This window comes from Equus caballus, chromosome 20 (genome assembly GCF_041296265.1).
Source record: "Equus caballus isolate H_3958 breed thoroughbred chromosome 20, TB-T2T, whole genome shotgun sequence".
Taxonomy (NCBI): Eukaryota; Metazoa; Chordata; class Mammalia; order Perissodactyla; family Equidae; genus Equus; species Equus caballus.
In genome coordinates this window covers 65,204,222-65,226,616 of record NC_091703.1, presented here as the reverse complement: position 1 = coordinate 65,226,616, position 22,395 = coordinate 65,204,222, and the positions used below count along the sequence as shown (strand labels likewise).

At 40.2% G+C, this 22,395-nt stretch overlaps 1 protein-coding gene across 4 annotated transcripts in view; it reads right to left on the bottom strand.

Annotated features, from left to right (window-relative positions):
* Positions 1-22,395, bottom strand: part of COL19A1 (collagen type XIX alpha 1 chain) — a 312,975-nt gene that overhangs the window by 102,031 nt on the left and 188,549 nt on the right. For all 4 annotated transcript variants that reach the window (XM_023625139.2, XM_070245772.1, XM_070245771.1 and 1 more), the window contains one exon: positions 3,286-3,339. In XM_023625139.2, coding sequence (XP_023480907.2) covers positions 3,286-3,339 — 54 coding nt within the window. The remainder of the gene's footprint in view (positions 1-3,285; positions 3,340-22,395) is intronic.

Below are 22,395 nucleotides of genomic sequence, written 5' to 3'. Positions count from 1 at the left end.
TGTTGTTGTACCTGGCAGGAATTCCTTCTTTTTTTAATGCTCAACCTTTATGTTTCAGTGTCACTTCCTGAAGGAAACCACCCCAACACCGTCTCTTCTAAATTCTCTTCCTCTGTTCACAGTTCTGTGAACTAAACTTGAATTCCCAGAGGGCGAGGACAATATCTTTATTCATTTTTGCAAGCCTAGCTCCTCACGGAGTGTTAGCACAGAGCAGGCCTTAAATAAATGCTTGTGAAATTGTTAAATAATGTGAATTAGGAGCAGTTTAATTTTTAAAATAAGCTCATTTTCTTAAAATGTTAGTTAATATGATCTTGAAAGGACTGATTTTTGAAGAACTCTGCTCATTTCTAGCCATTTGGGAAACAATAGTCCTCATGCTAAAGCACATTACATTTAGAATAATTAAACATGAAGGAGACCGAAAAATGTGGGGAGCTGGTTGTTTTACCTTCCTTTTCATTGCTGCCCCTAACTTGTTCCCGTCAGTATGAGCGGGTGCTCTGTAGGACATCTGCAGTGGGCTGGGACGCTCCTCATCAATGCCACCTGCCACGTGAACAACTTCAAAATTCCAAAAGCTGGTGCAAACTGCACCCCAAGATAAAGTTTTGATAATACTTGTAGTAGAGAAGAGATACTTTAGTTAACTAGAGGAGTTATCCCAGAATAAAAAAGATGAAGAGTTTCCATAAACCACAATCCTTAAACAGAAAATGAGCTGATGCTATAGTCTAATACTTTCCCTTTTTAAACAAAAGCTGGCCTATGAATAGAAACCTTCTTTTGTATAGACTTTTTCCCCTTATTTTTGTAGTCTCACAAATTGGCATTTTATTATATTACAAAAGAGAATAAACCACTTTTCTTTTAAAAACCATGTCCTCAGTATTTAATGAATACTGTGTAACAGACCCACAGCTAGGTTTAAATTCTAAATCTAACACTTGAAATAAAATAAGTACCTCTTTCCCCCAAAGACTCAGGCAATAGATCAAAACCTGTGGAATTGAATATTATAAATTCTTTCATATAGTCACATATTTCTTAATCTTCTAAATTCTTCAGTAAACTCATTTGATCTATAGTTGAGAACTCGTTCCAGGATTTGCTGTAATCCTCTTCTCTCCTAGACATTTGGCAAGCTTGTCATAAAGGCCTTCATCATTCAAATTCCTCCTTTGAGACAACCATTATCCTGCCTTGAAAGCGGCATCATACATTTAGAAAACTACATGATGGTCTAGTCTTGCCTGTTAGCATTCACTAGCCTTTCTTCTTTACAGCACAAGACAGTTATTGAAAATCCTACAATGTGTTCTCTGGTTTTTCTCTGCCAGAAAATTTGGAATAAACATCAACAAAACTCATTCCTTTAAAGACTGGGTTTCAGAATGCCCAATTTATGTGTCTTTTTCCCCCACTTCATAATATCAGTTGACACCAGTACATTTCTAAGAGAGCGATTCACTTGAATGGCTAAAGTGGATGGAATGAGATCAACCATGGGACAGCAATCATGTGCATTTTTGGCTTATGACCACACCCTAAGTGAGTCCCAAGGTGCTAGGTCTGGAGTCCTCTGGTGGTGGTTCTGGTCTTTAGAAAGACATACGTTTGGGTCTTCATTTTCTCATCTACAAAATATGTTCATTCGTTTACTCATTTATTAAATCATTAATAATCACATGCTATATGCCAGAAACTGTGCTAGGCAATGATGACAAAATAGAGGTTCAAAAATAAATTCACAGTGCCATGGGCAGACGGGTAAGGCACAGAACAGTTAGGGAAAACTTGCTGTATCTGTAGGAGGCATGAGATTATAGGACCACGGAGGGTGGCGCCTCACGTGCTGGGAGCACTGGCGGAGGCCGTGTGGAAGAACCAAGGTCTGAGCTGAGTCATGCAGAGAGAGGAAAGCCTCCCTGGGCCTCCCAGAGAACATCCCCAAGCACGGCATCTTGAGATAGCAAAGGAAGATACACTAAGATCACAAGAGAAGGAGGAGCACAGGCAGGACGGGGCCAAGAACAAAGAGCCTAGAATGGTATGCAGAAGATGTGGAAGCCATCTTGAAGGAAAAAGAAGCCAGTAAAGCCAAACAGCTACTCTTTCAAGCTGAAGAGTCACATGGTCAGAGTCCTCTATAACTGTTACTTATAGATGGTAGAGGCAATGAGACCAGCTCTGAGATGGCTACAAAAATATAGATACAAATTGACAAGGGCTAAACTAAGGCCATGGCAATGAGGAAAGAGAAGAGGAAGTGGACTTGTGAGCTACTGGGATGTAGAAGTGATATGATTTAGGAACTATGTGGATGTGGAGGATGAGGGAGAGAACAAAATTCTAGCATTATTTTTTGAGTTTAGTTTTGGACGTGCTACTTCTGTAGTATGTACGTAGGAGACCTCCAAGTGGAGCTGCTGAGCAGGCCGTGGACGGAAGAGGCTAGAACTCAGGAGGGAGGTCTGGGTTGGAATAAAAGACTGAGAATCTCTAATCCAAGCAAACATGTAGATAGGGGAAGAAGGAACATTGTTAATGAAGGAGACAGAAAAGGATGGCCCCAGACGGAGGAGAAAAAAGCCATGTCACTAAACCAAGAGAACAGAGTTTCAAGGAGAGCAGACAACAGTGTAAATTCCTGTAGAGCAGTGAAATAAGATCAAGCCTGAACAGTGCCCGGGGAAGCTCCTACCTCGGAGATCATTGGTCACCACAGACGGTGCAGTGTCTGTGGAGGAGCTTGGACACAAACCAGACTCTAGTGGGTTGAAGAGTTAGCAAAACCGTAAGAAATGGATATGTTTTCTAGAGGGTTGGGGCAAAGGAAAAGACCAGCTAACTGGCTGGAAGATCTTTACAGCTCTCTTTAGCCACAATGTCCTGTGAATTCTGCTGACAAAACAGTCGTATCCCGAAGAGTGGGCCTACTTCCCCAGATGACTAGCTTACTACCAGCCTGTTAGGAAACTGAGCAGTTGGAGTCAGGTAGGTTCAGAACAGGACTCATGTGTTTGGAGTCTTGGCTTGGTGCTCACGTTACACCGGCGTTCCTGCCGGTGTAATAAAGAAGTGGGTGAGGTGTGTGGACAGCTAGCAGCCTCCCTTACCTCTTGGTTTGTGTGGTGGAGGGAGGTGCAGGGAATACAGCCATTTTAAACAGTAGAAAGACGGAAATTATTATCCCCAGGGGAGTAAAATAACCCTTAGATAAACATACAGAAATAAAGAGAGACTCGTAAAAAAGGAACAGTGATCTTATTGTTTACTCACAGGTGGTCCTGGGGGCCCTGGTTTTCCTGGAGGACCTGGTTTTCCTCGTCTTCCCTTGAAACCAGAGAGAAACAAACAATAAATACTGTGATTCCATTTTATTTTAAGAGGAGGCAATATCAAATGGCAATTTTAAAGACAACAAAAATTAACAAAAAGTTGAAAAACAATTCCCAGTCCACATGACCTTTAAATATCAATAAAATCTAAGAGCTATGGGCCAAATCTTAACCAAGTGAGAAAAATCATTCCTGGAATGAATAAATCTAGAATAAATACAATTAGCAGCCCTTTAAATCCTGTCTAGCCTGATACTTGAGTAAAGTAACATAAAGTATCTGAAAGATGTCTACTACTGGCAATTTTTCCAATGATGTGTGGTTTCAGATGCAACAATACACACATTTGTCATCTTAAATTGGTGTTTCTCAGGGTGATCTGAATGCTAATTTTATAGCAGTTACCTGAGGGTGAGATTGGGTGTTAAAAATGCATATTCCTGGCCTCCATCCTAGACTTACTGGTTTAGAATCTCCAGGGAAGAGAGCTATGAATCTACATTTTTAAAACCATTTCATGTAATTCTTATGCTCATTAAAGTTTGAGAAGCACTTCCCTGAGCCATATAAAGCACGTTAACTAGCTCTTTTCTTCCCGTTGGATGGTTAAGCTGTTTTATAAGTGAACTAAAATATATACTCCTTGCTCACTAATCTTCATTATTGCAACTGAATGGTAACTCTCCCAAGTTCACAACTGGCTAAATTCCAATTGCAAGAGTTAGAAAAATAAGACTGTGCTAACATCTCCAAGTAACTGTGTATCTAACATCGTTTAAAGAGCAGTTATTTATTATAAACTTATTTCGTTAATATTTTTCCCCCTCTAATAGAAGGAAGCAGGGTTAGGTATCGGAAGCACACATTTTGAATGAGAAGCATTTCTGAGCAGGTTTTCTAAACTCAATCACTCTATTTCATTGCTACTAATAACTTTATTACCATATTGGTAGTAATATTAATACCTATCAAGGCTTGTTGCTATTGAAATAGTGAAAGTATTGGATTGACCTTTCAATGCTTTTTTGGGAGAGTTGTAAGCTTAAACACAGAAAAGCCCATTACATTCACTAATTTTCTTGCTCTGAAAGTGTCAGGCACTTGCTTGATCTCTCTGGTTTTCATCTGGGTTTGGAGTCGGGTAGGAGTCCAATGCCAGCTGAACCAGCAGGCAAGCTTTGGGAGGTAAGCAAGCACATACTACATTGCGTTTGGGTGGGAAATGGACCATTGCTGCTGAAGGCAAGTTAAGTGCACACCATCAAGACTTTGCACAAAAACAGCTTCTGCTTTCACAAATAATCCTAGCTAATATCTACAGAACAGATTTTTAAAAATTTTATTAAAAACAGACATATAATTAGTGGTGTTTTCATGCACCATCTGTGTTAGAGATCTGAACCTTGGAGTTCCCTTTAGGGATGGTAAGACTGGAATGAATATATAAATTAATATTCTGCAAGCCTAATAAAAGTTATACACAAGTATGTTGTTTTCTAGTTTTGCAGTTGATACATTCTGAAAATCAACATATTAGATCTTTTAGTAAATATAAGTCAATTAGACCCTGAGGATTAATCAACGGTAAAAAGTTTACTTTGAAAGTGGAAGTGGTGTAATTTATTAATTCACAAGAGCACAAAGAAACAAAATCAATGGCATTGAAGCAGGTGGTTGGTTCTTTCCTTTAGGCTGAGGTAAGTTAAAACCATAAGATCAACTTTTGTGCGTATTGTTCTTTCTTTAAAGGATATTGTATATATTTGGGCAGGAAGTGGGGGAAATGAGGCTGACTATTGATCAACCTTTATCACAGAGTTAATGTTTAAGACAAACCAAATGTCAAATATTGGAACATAACATTGGCAAATCAAGTTGAGGAGTCAAAGGCAGTCACATTTCATATGGTACGGGCAAGCATCCAAATTCTTGCCTTTCACTGCTGATTGACACGCTCGTTTAGGTGAGCCTTGCAGTGTCAGGTGTACTGATGTGTGTGCTGGAAGTGTGCAGCGGAATGCTGATTGCGTTGGCATCCTTGCTAAGGGTATATCTGCAGGTAAAGTACTTTTAGGATTGTTAAATTATTGGAACATATTGTGTGCAGATAACTTCAGCTGGCACGTATTTTCAGTTTAAACATGGTTTCTAGGCTTGAGTTTCTAGTAACACCCTAATGATCTAATGATTTCACCCATTTGAATAAGCTTTTACTATGTGCTTTACAAGCAACAGTCACCATTGTCTTAGCCACACCGCCATATGTACCTTAAGTATATCTGGACTCAGGACTTTCTCTTCAGTCCTAAGTGTTGATGACCTGGAGAGGGAGCTCCGACAGGATGGAGCAGAGGGTGAATGGATGAAAATCAGGAGTGGAGGCTCCAGAACGTAAGGGGCCACAGTTTCTATCAGTGTGGTAGTTCCAGTCCACTCCCACACATCACCTCTCTTCCCTCCAAGGAGCCCCAGGAATTACCTCCCCAATCTTCCTTCCCCCCATTCAAGGCCCCCAGCTGCACCAGATACTGTCTCACATTCTCCGATTCCTCCAAAAGATCTTTTCCCTTTCACTTAAAAGCATTAAGGAAAGGTAAAAGCCTACCTAAGAGACAACAGCAGATTTTTGGTAGGATGAATTTTATTATTCAAGTCAGGATAATTTGAGGAATATTTTATTATTAACAATTACGCCAAGACAAGAGGCAGAAATCACAACTCTCATCCCAGGACTAAAACTAGATTCTTTCATTTTCTCTGAGGAAAGCGCAGTCTGTGAATCTTGATTCTGTCCTCGCAGGGCTCCGGGGAATGATATGAAGACACCTGGGCCATGAGGGGCAGGGGATGTGGATGGTGGTCCAGGGGTCCCTGGGGCTTCCCGGGGGAGGAAGCGTCACACAGGTGCTTCTCCTCTTCTGTCTCCTTTCATTTCAGTGCCTTCAGTGCAGGGCTCCCTCTGGATCCACTGTAAGGTGAGACCAAAAGTGGGGACTTGGATGTGGCTGGGGAGAAAAATCCTGGCAGATAACAGACAGATGCTGAACTGGGATTGCTTTCCTGCTTAGGAAGCCTCTTCCCAGGTGGCCATTTTTTCACAAGCAACTCTGATAACCTGGAGTCTGGCTGAATCTCCAAATGGATGAGACCTGCTGTTCCAGCATAATTACAAGTGGGCTAATCCAACACTTCTCTGAAAACCGGAGAATAAAGCACAAAACATAGATTTACCATGTCACGTTGCCCTGGAAACCTCAAAGTGCTCAACACGTAAGTTTCTCATTCAGCAATAGTGTAAAGGTTACTAGACGGCAGTTCAGCTATTTGTCTAACGGGTTTAAGCCAGTGGCGCTCAAACCTGATGGTGCATCAGCATCGTTGGGAGGCTGATTAAAACAGTGCTGTTCCACTTGCAGAGTTTCTGACTCAGCAGGTCTGGAGTGGGGCCTCAAAATTTGCATTTCCAACAAGTTCCCAGCCATGCTGATACCACTGGCCTGGAGACCACACTTCAAGAACCTCTGCTCAAATCTCAAGCTCTTATTTCACAGTTAAAGTCAGGCAATCCTGTAGAGCCCCTAATGTCTTGTAAACCTTGTAGCTCAGAACAAAAGAGCTCAACTGGCTTCGTAATCATGTGGAAATTTGAGAATAAAAAGCCCATGGTCAAGTTCAGGAGCACTAGGGGACAGCCTGGTGGGGTAGTGGTTAAGTTTGCTCACTCTGCTTTGGCGGCTGGGGGTTCATCAGTCAGATCCTGGGCACAGACCTGTATACCACTCATCAAGCCATGCTGTGGTGGCATCCTACACAGAAGAAGTAGAGGGACTTACAACTAGGATATACAACTATGTACTGGGGCTTTGGGGAGGAAAAAAAAAAAGAGAAAGATTGGCAACAGATGTTACCTTAGGGCCAATCTTCCTCACCAAAAAGAAAAAAAAATGTTGTTCAGGAGGACCTAAACTGGATCTAGCTTTTTCTCTCATGGGAAATTTTTGTGTCAAGATTTCATTGCTGCAAAATTGGTACTTATACTCTGCAACAGGTTTGTTAAGGATTAAAAAAAGAGATCATATGTACAATTCCTACCACACACACCCATTAGGATGGCTATTTTCAAAAAACAGAAAATAAGTGTTGGTGAGGATATGGAGAAACTGAAACACTTGTGCAGTGTTGGTGAGATTGTAAAATGGTGCAACTGCTTTGGAAAACACTCTTCAGGTTCTTAAAAAACTTAAAAGTAGAACTACCATACGATCCAGAAATCCCACTTCTAGGTACACTATCCAAAAGAATTTAAAGTAGGGTCATGAAGAGATATCTGCACGCCCATGTTCACAACGGCACTGTTCAGATAGGCAAGAGGTGGAACCAATCCAAATGTCAATTAACAGATAAATGGATAAACAAAATGTAGTATACACATACAATGGAATATTACCTAGCCTTAAAAAAGGGAAAAATATGCTAACATGCTACAACATGGATGATCTTTGATGACACTATGCTAATGGAAATAAGCATAGTGAAACAAGTCACTACAAGATAAATACTGTATGATTCCACTTATATGAGGTACTTAGAGTGGTCCAATTTATAGAAACAGAAAGCAGAATGGTGACTACCAGGGGCTGGGGAGCGAGGACAAGGGGGAGCTGTTGTTTAATGGGTGTAGAGTTTTGGTTTTGTAAGATGAAAAGGTTCTGGAAATGTGTTTCACAATGAGTGAATATACTTGATACCACTGAACTTGAAAATGGTTAAGCTGATAGATTTTATGTTGTGTGTTTTTTATCGCAACTAAAACAACAACACTCTTACCACAATGTCCAATATCTGGTGATAGCAAATGTTAGTGCCTTTCCTTCCTGGCCTTCTACCATCCTCTATCCAATTCTCCATTTTTTTCATTTAAAAATGTTTGAGAATAAATCAAGAAAACCTTCTAAAATATGTACTGTGCATCAGTTAAAAAATGTAGCAACTCAACTATATATATGGAATTTTTGCATCTAAAATAACAATCAAGACGCTCATTAAGAGTAGAAACAGAAAAAATAAATCATGGGTCATTCACCCAATGGAAAACTATATAGTCATGAAAATGAACAGAGTACAACTCCATGCACCAATATGGATGAATCCTGCAAACATAATGTTGATCAATTTACATGAGGAATAAAAACAGGCGAAACTGATCTATGCTGTTGGAAGTTGTAATAGGTGAACGAGCAGGAGTGGGGAGAGTCTGAAAGAGAGCATGAGAGGGCTTTGTGGGGTTGGCAATGCGATGTTCTGTTTCCTGAAACTGTGTGCTGGTTATGTGGGTGTGCTGTTTGTGAAAAGTCATCAAGCTGTGTCCACTTTTCTGAATGTACATTATGTTTCAACAAAAATTTCAAGAAATGAAGCCAGGAGATTTCCACAATGGAATGGTTTTATTTGAATTATATGATGACTTCACCCATCTGCATTTGCTGTGTGCAAGGCCACAGAGGGTCACTATTGTAAGGAAGAAAGAAAAACCCGAGGCTATTTAAATGAATGACATCTATAAATTTTCAACAGTAAAAGTAACTCGATGCTTCCAGGATGACTTGCAGTATGAGAGCACGTGTGTCTTAAATTAGCCCCTTGATTTATAAACACTTGGCCCTCTTGCAGCGTTAAGAAGGGAAGAATGCCAATAATGGACCACTGGTACTTATCTGACAGATGGTTTTTGTTTCTGATGAGGAGGAGGATGATGAAGACAAGGTTATAGCAGTACTCGGACTTAAATAAAGGTTGGTATGCAGACCCCAAACCCACAGAGGAGACATGTGTGTAAGTAGTCTCTCTAAATGCCAGGTCTCGCTAATACAGCTGGCTCCTCTCAAACATTTCCCTGTTCCCGTGTGTGTATTTAGCACACTCTTAGGCATCAGCTCAGCCTGAACAAGGCATCAAGGAAATGTCAAGGAAGAGGAGACAGGGCTTGACTGGCACCCACAACTGTGAAGGAGGTGTGAATTACACAGGAAAACATTGCCCAACTATCTGGGAAGTTTAGATTTCTTTTTTTACATTGTGAACGGAAGTAAGATTTATAATTGATGTTGTAAAAAGTTACCACATTTTGAGATCAATGATACATGAAAAAGTGGGAATGGAATACTTTCGTGAGCAATGCATAATAGCTTAAGTGCATTTTATTTCTTAACAGACATTTACAAATACATCTATGACAGCAACAACACTAGTCATAATGGTCTCATTATTTCAGGGAGCAGACAAGTGGCTCTCGTAAGGACATGGGGAGAGGACGTAATCCCGCATGAACAAACGATCTGAAATAGGTTTAGAGCTGAGGAAAGCTCCATATTACGATGCTCTTCTCAACACTGCCTTCCTCAGGTAGGTTGGCATCTTAAAGTTTCTAAATCATTCCACAATTTCCCCATCTCTCTGTCCCTTTCCTTTCTTTTCCTTCGATAGTCTCTGCCGGTAACTAATGTGGCTTTTCAAAACAAGTTAGAAGTTGTGAAATTATTATCTAAACCCCGGCAGCTACAATTGAATAAATGATAACTCTTCATCAAAACATTGGGCTGGGCCAAACGGCCTGGTCCATTGTCAGTAACGCTACAGTCACAGTTTAGGATTCCTGTTAAGTTATCATGTTGATACTAATTTGGTCATGAAAATAAGTATATCAAGGTCCTACCTCTTAACTCCTTCTGACTGGATGTACCCAACCATCAACATTTCCTCTTGTGCCCTGAGCTGTCTATGTTACACTAGGAAGCAGAAGAAAGATCTATGACTAATGATTATGAAAATGGCTACCATTTATCAAATGCTTGACATGGTCCAGGCATTGAGTGCTAAGCACTAACTTACATTATTTCATTTAATTCTTTCAGAATTACTGTGGGTGGGTGGTGCTGTTCCCTTCTTACAGAGAAAGAAAGGTTAAACATCTAGCTCCAAATCACTCCCCCCTTAACTCATGGGGCCAAAACTTAAATCCAAGTGTATCTGATCCTAAGACCCATAATCCTTGGGTGTAAGGTTTCCTTGCTGGGTATCCCCATCATTCACAATTTAGGTTACTTTGCTGCTGTATTTGCCGAGGTTCTCTTGTTTTCTCCCAACCAAACCAGATTTTTAAATGTCCCATTTGCAGACTGTTTTGGAATTTGGGTCTTCCTAGTTCTTGCTTGCTTACCCTGCCTCAGAATCCACCCTGCCTTCTGCAGGCCTGCCAACACACCAACCACATCCTTCCATTTAGATCTCTCTGGACTCCTGATTTCCTTGCCAAGCAGCAACTTTCTCAGTCCCAATTTCTGGCTCTATTTTCTCTGCCCACCACTGCCAGTCTCTGCCAAGACACTCGATTGGTCTCGGTATCATGGATCATGGGTGGAGCAGCAGTGGGACGCGGCTAAACAATTTCTTCAACATGCTGTGATGTATTTTAGCATCCTTATGCCACATTAAGAGAGTGGCTGCTGGAAGTGCAGTGTGGAATGTTCTTTCCTGCATATTGGGAAATTCACAGCAAGCATGCTCCCAGACTGGAGAAGGGGAGTCAGGGTTCCCACACTGCCTTCCTTGTCTGAGAATTATGCCACCAGCCTTGCACTTCTCCAAGCACAACAAATGCAGAATTTTATCTTTCATTTTTATTAAGGAAATGTTATATTTTTAGATTTAGAGTAGATAAACTCAACATGCAGAGGGACAAATAATAAATCGACAGTGTCTTATTTCACAGAAATGTTAAAAGGAAAACAACGTGTTGAGGCCTCTCCACAAACTTCAGACGGGTCAGAGTCTGGGCCAGTGCACCATGAACAAACACAGACTTCCCAGCCAGCATCGGACAGAGGAATCACGAATGACATTTTATATCTTGATTTCAACTAAGTAAAGTCACAGAGGATATTATTTTCAGCATTTTTGAGTTACCTACCTTAAAAGATGAAATGTACCCCGAAGGGGTGGAATTTTAGAACTGCATTTTCAATGTGAAGGGTGAACTGAGTAGCACCGAATAAATTCATAGGAACACACTTTGCGGTTATGCAATAACTGCCTGGTGAATGAAGGGAATTCCAGAGGACCCGTAAGACGAAACTAGAAAGGTCACTCAATTTTGAAACGAAAGAATTTTCAGTGCATAATTCTCAATTCATCAAGGTGAATTTAATGGATTAAATTGCATTTGGATATTTAAATGCTGACTCCAGAATCAAAACGATGAGTAAATTTATTCAGCAAAAATTGACTGCTTTTTGCGTACTGTCCTGGGGGAAATACATTAAGTTGACTAAAACCTGGATATTGCCTTCAGGGAAGAAGAGGACGGACAGTCCGTCTCGAATCTATCTATCCAAAGACTTGGACAGACTAGTTCATTTGGTTATGTAGACTAATTCATTTGGTTACGTAGATAGTTCATTTGGTCACGTAGACTAATTCATTTGGTCACCTAGACTTCTTCATTTGGTTAGGCAGACTTCTTCATTTGGTTATAGGTAAGCTCAGGAATTCCAGGGAAGGAAAATGAGAATTAAGTCCCTTCCTAAACTGATTGTCATCCCTCTTAATAAATCTCGTCAGCCTTCCCTTTGGCGGGGGACAGTGGGGTCACCAGGATGGAAGGAATGTGGGCAGAGGAAGCCATCTGCATACCCTCAGCAACAAGATGGGGCAGCAAACCCTGAAAAGTCCCCTCCAACAGGAACAGCTTCCCTGGACTTCTGCTCTGACAGATGTGTGCGTCCTTTTCGATCTTTTTCTCCTCTGACACTCATCACCAACCTTTCAAGCAAGTATGTTTGGAAGGCATTTCCCAGCCCAACACTCCTTGTTCTTGCATGATTGACTTAAGTATTGGGAAGATGCCTTGATGACCTTCAAACACTAGACCCTTGGGGACATGCCATTATTTGTATACAAATATAAAAATACTGGGTATATTTTTTCTTGACTTGAATACTACTTTTATGTCCTTATGAAACCAGTAAATAGTCACTGATGATTAGGTAGGTAGTAACTAAAGTTATTTTCGCAATTACTAATTATAGCTTTTAGTTGTTCACCCGACCATTGTTAACTATGCTGCTTAGGCAATATACGACCCAACTCTGACTAGGTTCCTATAGATAACATCTCCCTGGCACCTGGGTCACCACAGTAACAGGTGTTTGAGCTGCTTTTCAGGAATTAGGACCCCTTGTCCAGTTCTAGTTAGTTGAGATCACCAACTCATCAACTGGGCCTGAGCAAACTCTTGACAAGTGACCTTTTTGACGTCAAGAAGTTAAAACTCCACCCTCAGATCATGGTAACACTGCCATTTTGTGAAGATGCTTTCTATGAAGAGGCAAGAAGTCTGACTATGCTTGCACAGATCATCAATTATTTCACCTCTCCTCACCTGCAATCATCTATCCCCACACTTCAGACCACCTTGCCCCCTTCCCCATAAATATCCCTGAGTCCCCATTTTCGAGGAGGCAGATCCGAGACTCATTCTCCTGTTTCCTCACTTGCCTGCCTTGTGATTAAATTCTCTCTCTGCCGCAATCTTGTTGTCTCGGTGATTGGCTTTCTGGGCGGTGGGCAAAAATGAACAGGGTTCAGTAACACTTAAACCTAACATCCCAGGTCACTTTGAACTGTGAGTGGGTAAAAGTAATTCTGAGTCTGTCCTCATCAATCTTCCTTCGCACAGAGTCTCCTTCAGCTCCAACCTTTTCTCGGAACAAGGTCAGGGTGTCCTGGGAAACCTGGTGCCTCAGTTGGTCTTGCCAGCCCGACTGTTGGTCCTTTGCTGGATTCTGCTTATGTTCTCCTTTGACTCTGCTGAGCCCTCTAGGGAACTATGCTCTATCCTCTAGAAACTCCAGCTACATCTCATTCTTAGCATCCTGCTACATGTAGTATGTGCATACATACATACATATAAATGCATACATGAGACCTAACCGACTCGGCTTTCTCGATTAGACAGAACTTCCAATATAACTTTTAAACTCATCATTTGTTCACCTGATACCTCTTCACTCTGTTTTTGTAGGACATTTCCCCACTCTCAGCTGGCATGTGCCAGATTCACTCACTAATTAATTTAACAAATATTTAATGAGTCCCTTCTATAGGCCAGACCCTTTTCTATGCTCTGCAAATACCGTGAACTCTGTCCTTGCAGAGCTTATACTCCAATGGGGACAATAATAGTAATAGATAACACATGGTCCTTGATCCTCTGCCATAAACTATTCTAAGCAATTTACACCCATTTATTCATTAAGTCTTCAACATATCTTTGAGATATCTCCATTTTTACAGATGAGACAACTGAGTGACAAAGCAACTTGCCTAAGGTCACATGGCTAGTGAGCAGCAGAGCTGGGCCTTGAATCCAGGCAACCTGATTGTCTCACCTCTGATCATTACCTCTATGTTGCACCCTCACTGCATATCTGATAACTAAACACATAAAGATGTGAAGTTTGGATAGCAAGAAGAATTACAAAAACATAAAGCAGGGTAAAGGGATATGGAGTTATACCGGGAGGTGTGCAGTTTTAGATAGAAAAATCAGGGGCGTGCTCAGCAGACACCTGAGCCAAGTGAGTCCCGGGGCCACGCAAGGTCTGAGAAAGAACATCCAGCAGAGGGAACAACAAGAACAAAGCCCTGAGAACGGCTTGTTCAAGCAAGAAACAAGCAGAGCAAGTGAGTGGGTGGGTGGTAGGCAGGCCAGACTCTGCTAGCCTTGCAGATTGGGGTGAGGGTTCTGAACTTCATTTTCATGATTGTGACGGGAACCCATTGGAAGTTTCGTCTTAAGAAGGTCATATAACAGAGTTTGATCTGAGGACCTGCCTATGCAGATAGCAGCCAGGAAGGTAAGACCGCCGTAACCTCATTTCATACAGAGGCTCAGTAGAACCGATTTTAGGTTATCTGGTTTAGATCACTTATAGCAACATTTCCTTCTATTTGTGCAGATAATCAGGAGTTGATTATCTGTACAGCATTTTGTGAGGTTATTTAATGTGTCAGCTTGGCTGGGCCACAGTCCCCAGGTATTTGAGCAAACATTATTCCGGATGTTTCTGTGAAGATGTGTTTTGGATGAGAGTAATATTTAAATTGATGGACTCTGAGTACAGCAGATTACCCTCCCCAGTGCGGGTGGGTCTCATCCAATCTGTTGAAGGTCTGAATAGAACAAAGACTGAACTTGTCCAGGCAAGAAGGAATTCTGCCAGAAGATGCCTTTGGACTCCAACTGCAGCTCTTCAGCTTGTCTCCTGCCTGCCTGCTCTACAGATTTTGGATGTACCAAGCCTTCAGCATTGCATGAGCCGATCCCTTAAGATAAGTCTCTCTCCTTCTCTCTGTATACACATCCTGTTGGTTTTGTTTCTCTGGAGAACCCTGACTAATACACATTTCCATTTACACGTACAAAATACTTTTTATCTTCTATTAACATTTTATGTTACTAAATATAAGTCTATTATTTTCTGATATTTACCCAGTCCATTGTTTTCAACTGGAAAAAGATATATAAGGAAGTGAAATCTATTTCATCCTTTACTGCAAGCTACAGTTTTAAGATAGAGAAAGCTGCGTTGTGTATGTAGTCCTACAAGACTCATACGAGAATATTAATAATTTAATGAACTTGTACTCAAGGGGAAAAAATGTTCTTGAAACACGTCAGGATGAATTTTCAAGGGAAAGACCTAATTAGCAGTGTCTGAAGCAACTGTCATCACATTTAGAAAACAAGAACTAGTCCCTGTGGACAGAATGGTAAGTTGAATTTTAAAGCTTTAACTACTCCAGTTAATATGCATGATTAATGAGCAATATGTCAGTTGGCTGGCCTAACTCAAGTAAAAGACCTTACAGGAAAAAAAAAGAGTGTGTAAATTAATACACAGAAATATGCAAATATAGTTTATAATCTCTTCTATATTATGATCAACCAATCACTGAGAGTCCTCACTGGGGAATAATGCCAGTTTGAACATCTTTTAAAATATAGAATCAAAGCTACAAAGATGCCCTAAATTAACAGATGACCAAAGTTCCCAATGACTTTACAAATGAGAGCTCTGGGAGGTTAATGAAAGGAAAAAAGCCCTCAATGCTGGATCATGGCTGAGAAACCCAAAGCCAGGGAAAGGTACAAACTTATATGTCATTGTCTTTTTCTTACACATAATAAAGTATTTTTATCTGATGATTATTTGGGGAAGATCACATTGAAGAAACAAGATTTAAGGCCGTTCAAAGGAGAGAACACGTGGAGGGGGTTCTACTTCATATCAAGACCTCCAGAGGCAAAGAGAAAAATCCAATCACTTGTATATGTGATTGTAAAATTATTTGGTAATATCTGTGTGCTCATTTGGATGCTGGGGTCCTGAAGACAGAATCTTAATTTAAATCCTTCAGAAACATCAAGAACTAAAACTACAAGAGCTAACGTTGGAAACCATCAAAATTACAGACTTGTTTGCTACCTAAATGAGAAATCAACTGCCCGAGAGGAGCACAAATGAGTGGGAAAATACACAGATCATATCAGTGATGAGCATTTGTGCGTTTATTAAGTGCTTACTACATGCTGAGTATTGGAGATTGAAGAGAAACCCTTCAGGTGCTTATAGTCCAGAATTAGAATATTTCTCTTCCTCCCTCTGTAACAGTGCTCCCCACAGACACACACAAAATTAGGGCTGCTTAAAGAGACCCAAGAAAAGAAAGCAGCAGTGCATCATCGCATTAAACTGTTCATACACGGCCCTGCATGGTTAGAGCAGCATTATTTCTATTTGGCATACTCTAAATATGTGGTGTACTTGTCCACAGTCATGTTCTATATTATGCGAAGGGATGTATTCAGTTGAGGTGAATATGGATTCTCATTTATATATTTATGACAAAAATAATTGATCACTGGCTTAACAACAAAAACAGAGAGGAAAAGTGTGTGTAGTATTGAGAAGCGAGAGACCTGGCCATTAGTACCTTTTCTTGTATCTATTAGCTGAACAAACCTGACCATGTCACATAATCTCTTGGCCCTAGCGGTTTCCGCTAAAAAAAGGAAGGAACAAAACATACCTGCTAAAAACAGTGGGCTGGAATACACGAACCCCTCAGACGTATTACTTTAAGAGAACATCTAAGTTCAGAGCTTTCTGTGATCTTCTCCCCATTATTAGACTACAAACGCCTTGAAGGTGGGCATGGTGCCTGGCATCAAGCAGGTTCTCCATAAATGCCGACCCATTCTTCTGTATGGAAGGTTCCAAGCTTTCCAGGAGAGGTCAGATGACACGTGAGCATGGAGAAGGTAGTTGAACAGACACAGTGGTAGTGAATCAATTACATTCTTGGCAAATACCAAGGAAAAATATATCCCAAATACTCATTCTGAAATTTAGCATTATTGACATTAACCTACTGGCCTAAAAAAGAGCCTTCTGTAGAATGTGCCGTCTGATACCAGCATGTCAACATGGCCAACTTATAAGTAAGACATGTCCACAGAGGGGCCTGCCCGGGGGCATAGTGGTTAAGTTCGTGTGCTCTGCTATGGCATCCCAGGGTTTGCCAGTTCAGATCCTGGGCACAGACCTATGCACCGCTTATAAAGCCGTGCTGTGGCAGGCATCTCACACATAAAATAGAGGAAGATGGGCATAGATGTTAGCTCAGGGCCAATCTTCCTCAGGAAAAAAGAGGAGGATTGGTGGCAGATGTTAGCTCACGGCTGGTCTTTCTCAAAAAAAAAAAAAAAGAAATTTGAAAGAAAAAAAAGCAGTCTGCAGAAATGTTTTTTGAATAGTGGTAATATCAGTCATCAGCTATCTTGTTCTCTTCTTGGAACATTGGTAAGGATTGGCAAGATGGCTGGCAGGGTTAGAACTGAAGTTTTCGAATGCAAATAGAGTTTTGCCTAAGGAGGTGGTATCCACAGCTGTGGCCCAGTCTTGAAATGAAATGAATATTCTAGATTGTGCAAGGACACCCTAGGGCCCTTACTCAGAGTAAAAGCTGCACTCCTTACACTGGCCTGCAGGGTGCTGCTCCAAAGGGTCCCATAGACTCTCTACTCCCTTCTCGTTCCCTCACACCGTTCCAGCCACAGCAGCCTCCTGTGGTTCCTTGAAATTTCCTCCTCAGGCCTTTGCACTTGCTACTTCCCCCAGATTCCCATAGAGCCTGCTCCCTCACCTTTCAGATCTGTGCTCACAGGTCCTCTTTACAGCATTGCGTTCTCTGACTTGCTCACAACATTTCCTATCCCCTCCCCCTGCTTTCTAACTCTTGTTTGCTTGTGTCACCATTGACCAGCCTAACACTTATTTTGTCACTTTCTGTCTCTGCAATAGATTATAAGCTCTATGAGGGCAGAGGTTTTTGTCTACTGCAGAAGTTGGCAAAATTTTCCTGTAAAGAGTAAGATAGTAAATATTTTAATCTGTCACAATAGTCAACTCTGTTGTTACAGAGCAGCCATAGACAATATGTAAGCAAAGGAGCATGGATGTGTTTCGATAAAACTTTATTTACAAAAACAGGTGGTGGGCCAGATTTGGCCTAGGGGCTGTATTTTGTTGACTTCCAGTCTGTTGTTTGCATTGCTCTATCTTCAGTGTCTACAGTGGTGCCTGGCAAATAGGTGCTCAATCATTGTTCTTACTTTCGGACTGAGCTAACAATTAAAATGGAATTAAGTGTAACTCTTTGAAAAGGTACTAGACAAATGAGGAATCTGGAGTAATGAGGAAAACAGTGTGATCTCATGCATCACTATACTTTTTGACAAGGATCAACACCAAAACTGTGGGATGAATTATGTCTTGAAAGTTCTTTAGGATCTGGTGGTACTTTTATTGGTGTTTTGGTTAATGTTGTTGTAGAGAATATAAGACAAAACCTTCACAAGTACTTTGAAATTATTTTGCTGAGAAATTTGAAAAATGTAGATATATCAAAAGAGGAACATAACAATGATTATTTTTCAACGGCACAGAATTAACAACTGGTAATATTTTGCAATATTTTCTTCAAACCTTTTTTACAATAAATTAATTTTACAGATTAAATGGAAGTCCTCTCCCCTGAGTTTGATGTCGTCCTGCTGGGCCATGTACTCTTGAAAAAAATTATTTATATATGTATGTATATGTAAATATATATATGAATAAAAAAGAAGTGTCAAGTATTTTGAAATTTGTAAAAATTATTTTTGTATGTATCCTTTAACAAATTTTTTCATACTCAATACTATATTTTTAAGATCTATCCTTGTTGGGAGTGTGTATGTGTGTGTGTGTGTGTAGATAACATTTATAAATGAAAATATTTCCAAAGTAGGAAAATACAGAAGTACCAAAAGGGCAAGACTATTTATTATATTATCAGGCAAAGTCTCAACTGATTTTTCATTTTTCTATACTGGGATCTAGTGTCGCTCAAGTCTTTCACCAAGACAAGAACTAACGACCCTAGGAACCCAGGAATTCAGCACCATTTTGTTTTTCTCTGCTAGAAAAGTTTTATCCTGTAAAATGTTAATTCAATTATTAACATACGGGAGGTGTTGCAATAGGCTAATTCACTTTCAGTATTTCAATCTATGCAGCTAAATTTTAAAACGACTAACTGGGGATCATAAGGGACTTCCAGTTACACAAAACATTAGTGGTCTCTCTGACAGCACAGTAATGGCAAATATTTTTAAACGGAGTTTAAAATGTAAACTGAGCAAGCTGAAATTAAACCTGGGTTTTACTGATCTGAAGTATCAGTTTCTTAGGGCTTTGAAGTGCAATATCTGTTTTCAATAAGCTAGATATATGGCGACCTTAAAAAAGCCTTCTGTCATATTTCATAACATCAAGGAATGGAAGGAGAAAGGATGAAAATCCTTATGAAACATTTGCAGTCCATAAAACATTTCAAAAAACACTTTGTCAACCTGTGTTATAAATAGTTTAGTCCTGATGTGCTGCTGGATTTTACAAGCGTAAAATCTCTGTATGATAAGAAAGAGAGGAACCTCTCAAAACTGTTCTGGAATACCATCAGAAGCACAAATATTTGAGGGGAATCAATTACAGTAAAGCTTTATTCATCTGGCAGTTTATTAAATGGGAAAGACCACCAAATGGCACTTTCAAGCTCCCATAGGATAGTGCTAACTGAGTTTGCCGACCCAGGAGACGGGGCCACCAGCTAGCTGATAACGTGCTTTTGTGCTAAGGAGAAAGGCGCCCTTCCTGCTGGTGGCTGCAACCCTACACTGCACAGACAGTTGTTAGAGGGTCACAGGCTGCATTTCAGCCTCCAAGCACCTGTTGACGGGTCACACTTCTTCAGGGCAACTATGCTAGGTGACAAATCCAGAAAAGTCTCTGGGATTCTAAAAGAAGCACTAAATGTTTTCCATGGTTTTAGTGCTAGTGAATTTTATTGTGCTCAAAACTGGGAAATTAATATTGTAACTATGATATCATAATTAGCAGTTATTGAGCACCTGCTGTATGATAGGCCCTGTACTCGCTACTTTACATATTTATTTTTCTAATCATCACTTCAGGCCAGGCATCAGTAGCATTGTTTCTGTTGTATAACTGAAGAAACAGGCTCAGAGAGGCTGGGTAGCAAGCCTTGGGTCACAGAGCTGGGGCTCACCCAGGAGTATGCATGACTCCAGAAACTGTGACCTTTGAAGGTTTCTGTTGGTGAAGTGATGCAGAGGTTAGTATTTTAAAAATAAAAAGTTCAAGGAACCAGATCTCCATACAAGGCACGAACCCATCAAATGATGAATGGCCCTCCTTCCATTGGCAAGGTTTGTGGCTTGCTCTGGCTCCCACCAGCCGGGCCACTCTTCAGCAGGAGAAGCACCTCCACCCACTAGCCAGCATTCATGCGCACAAGTTGTCGTCAGGGGAGAGAAGGAAAGTGGAAGCGGGTAGCAGGGCACGACTCAAGGCAGCCCCCAGACAGAGAGGGCGCTGGGCAGAGACAAACAGGAAGAGAAGCTTCTGTACCAGGATTAGGTGTGGTCTCTGACTTCCCTCTTTTTCTCTACGTTGGTTAAACTGTTTTGTATATTCTATAGTATCCATCTAATTCTTAAAAAATGAAATCTGATTGTGATCCACTAAGTTGATTTCTGACCCGCTAACGAATCATGACTCAGTTTAAGAACCATGGCTATCGTAGGACCAGAATTTGGCAATAGAGTTGGGTTAGAACCTGGCTCTAACAAGTTCTTGCTCTGTGACCCCGAACGAGTCACTCTAACTTCCTTAAGCCTCAGTGTCCTCATCTGAAAAGTGGAGAGAACAATCCTTAACATAGAAGGATGTTGTGAGTAGCCAAGATAATACAGAATTACCATACATGTTATTTTTATTGCTATAATATTGCATATGTCATTGTTATTGGTATAATATAGCACCTACAACTGATGAGATGGTCTAAAGTTTTCAGTTTTGTGATCAAGTCAGCTTTAGCCATGCCCAAATTAGGCATGTTCCTCTCACCCAAAGAAAGCTAGTCTGCATGAGCTAAGCTGGGCTCTAAAATTAGTTCTCTTCACAGACCCCCACCTGGACGCCTTCTCTTTTGCCTGTCTATACACCGACACCCACTACACTGTGTAAAAGGGATCCTCAAATCTTAAAAAGTAAGCCAGACTACTGTTCACATTTTACCCATTAACTTCCATTTGATCTTCTTCCCAGGGAGAAAAGAGAGGAAAAGAACTTTCTTCTTTGAATATTTTTCAGATTCAATTTACAAATTGAGTCTTTTAGCCTCTCTAGTTGTCTTGACCTGCATGCAGACTCCAGGAAAACTGATTTAGGCAAAGCCAGGAACAAAGCAGGGCAGGCATTAAAACATGTCACCCTTACTTTATACAGAACGTGGTTGCCTACATCCCAAGAACTCACTGCATATTTTAAGAATTAATTCTTAGAGTTGACCTGGCTAAGTGCACATTTCTCTTAATTACTACAAATTTAAACTATTTGTAAAAGCTTGACTAGTAACACTTAAATAAAAGGAATTCTTTCTGCTGGTGATAAAGTTTTTGTCGTTATGGTTTTAGCCTACAGTCAATGTAACTCATTAACTCAATTCTCCTCTAACTCTATGCGGAGGACTAGTTTTTAAAATTTCCAGTTTGCTGTGGACCAGTACTTTTCTAAAATATAACAAAGCCGAATTACTAGAAAAAAATGAAATAAAGAAATACAAAGTATAAGTCCCAATGCTTGTTAATTCAATAGACATAAAATTATACTTTAATAAATATAATCAAACAAACATACCAGAGGAAAAAAGGAAAAAATTACAAAACTGTATACATTGTTGCAAGTGGGCACGCATGCTGGTAAAGATTCACTGTTATGCTTGGAACACTGTCGTTTTGCAATTATAATGAAACATAAAGTTACGAGGGAAATGGTGATTCCCCATATTAAGTACCCATATACACTCTCTGAACAAATGAACACTATTATATCAGTATGTAAAGTTTTTAATGAAAAAACTGAGCTTGCTTTGTGCTCCTGAATACATCCAACCTAAGTTGAACTGAGAACACTGCTGTGGGGATAACTTTTATTTATGGTTCTTCATTATTTTGTTTAACAACATTCAGTGGAAAAATCAACTTAACAGAGGTATGTTGAGGGGCATGGAATAAGAGATTTCACACTGGCTTCAGCAAACTCAGAAAATATTCTTTATAACTTTTATAAAAATTGGAGTAAACGATGCTGTATTTTCAAAATTCATCTTCAATCTGTCATTAGTAGCCAGCTCCAGCCATCTACTTTACAAATTTTTGTTTAATTTAAATTATCTTTCAGTTAAAAATTAATTTGGCATCCTGGAATTCCTGTATATGAATCTTATTTTTATGAAAACTAAAATTCAAAAGGTTCTATCAAATTTTGACAACATCTGGTGACAATTTTTACTGATGCAGAATATC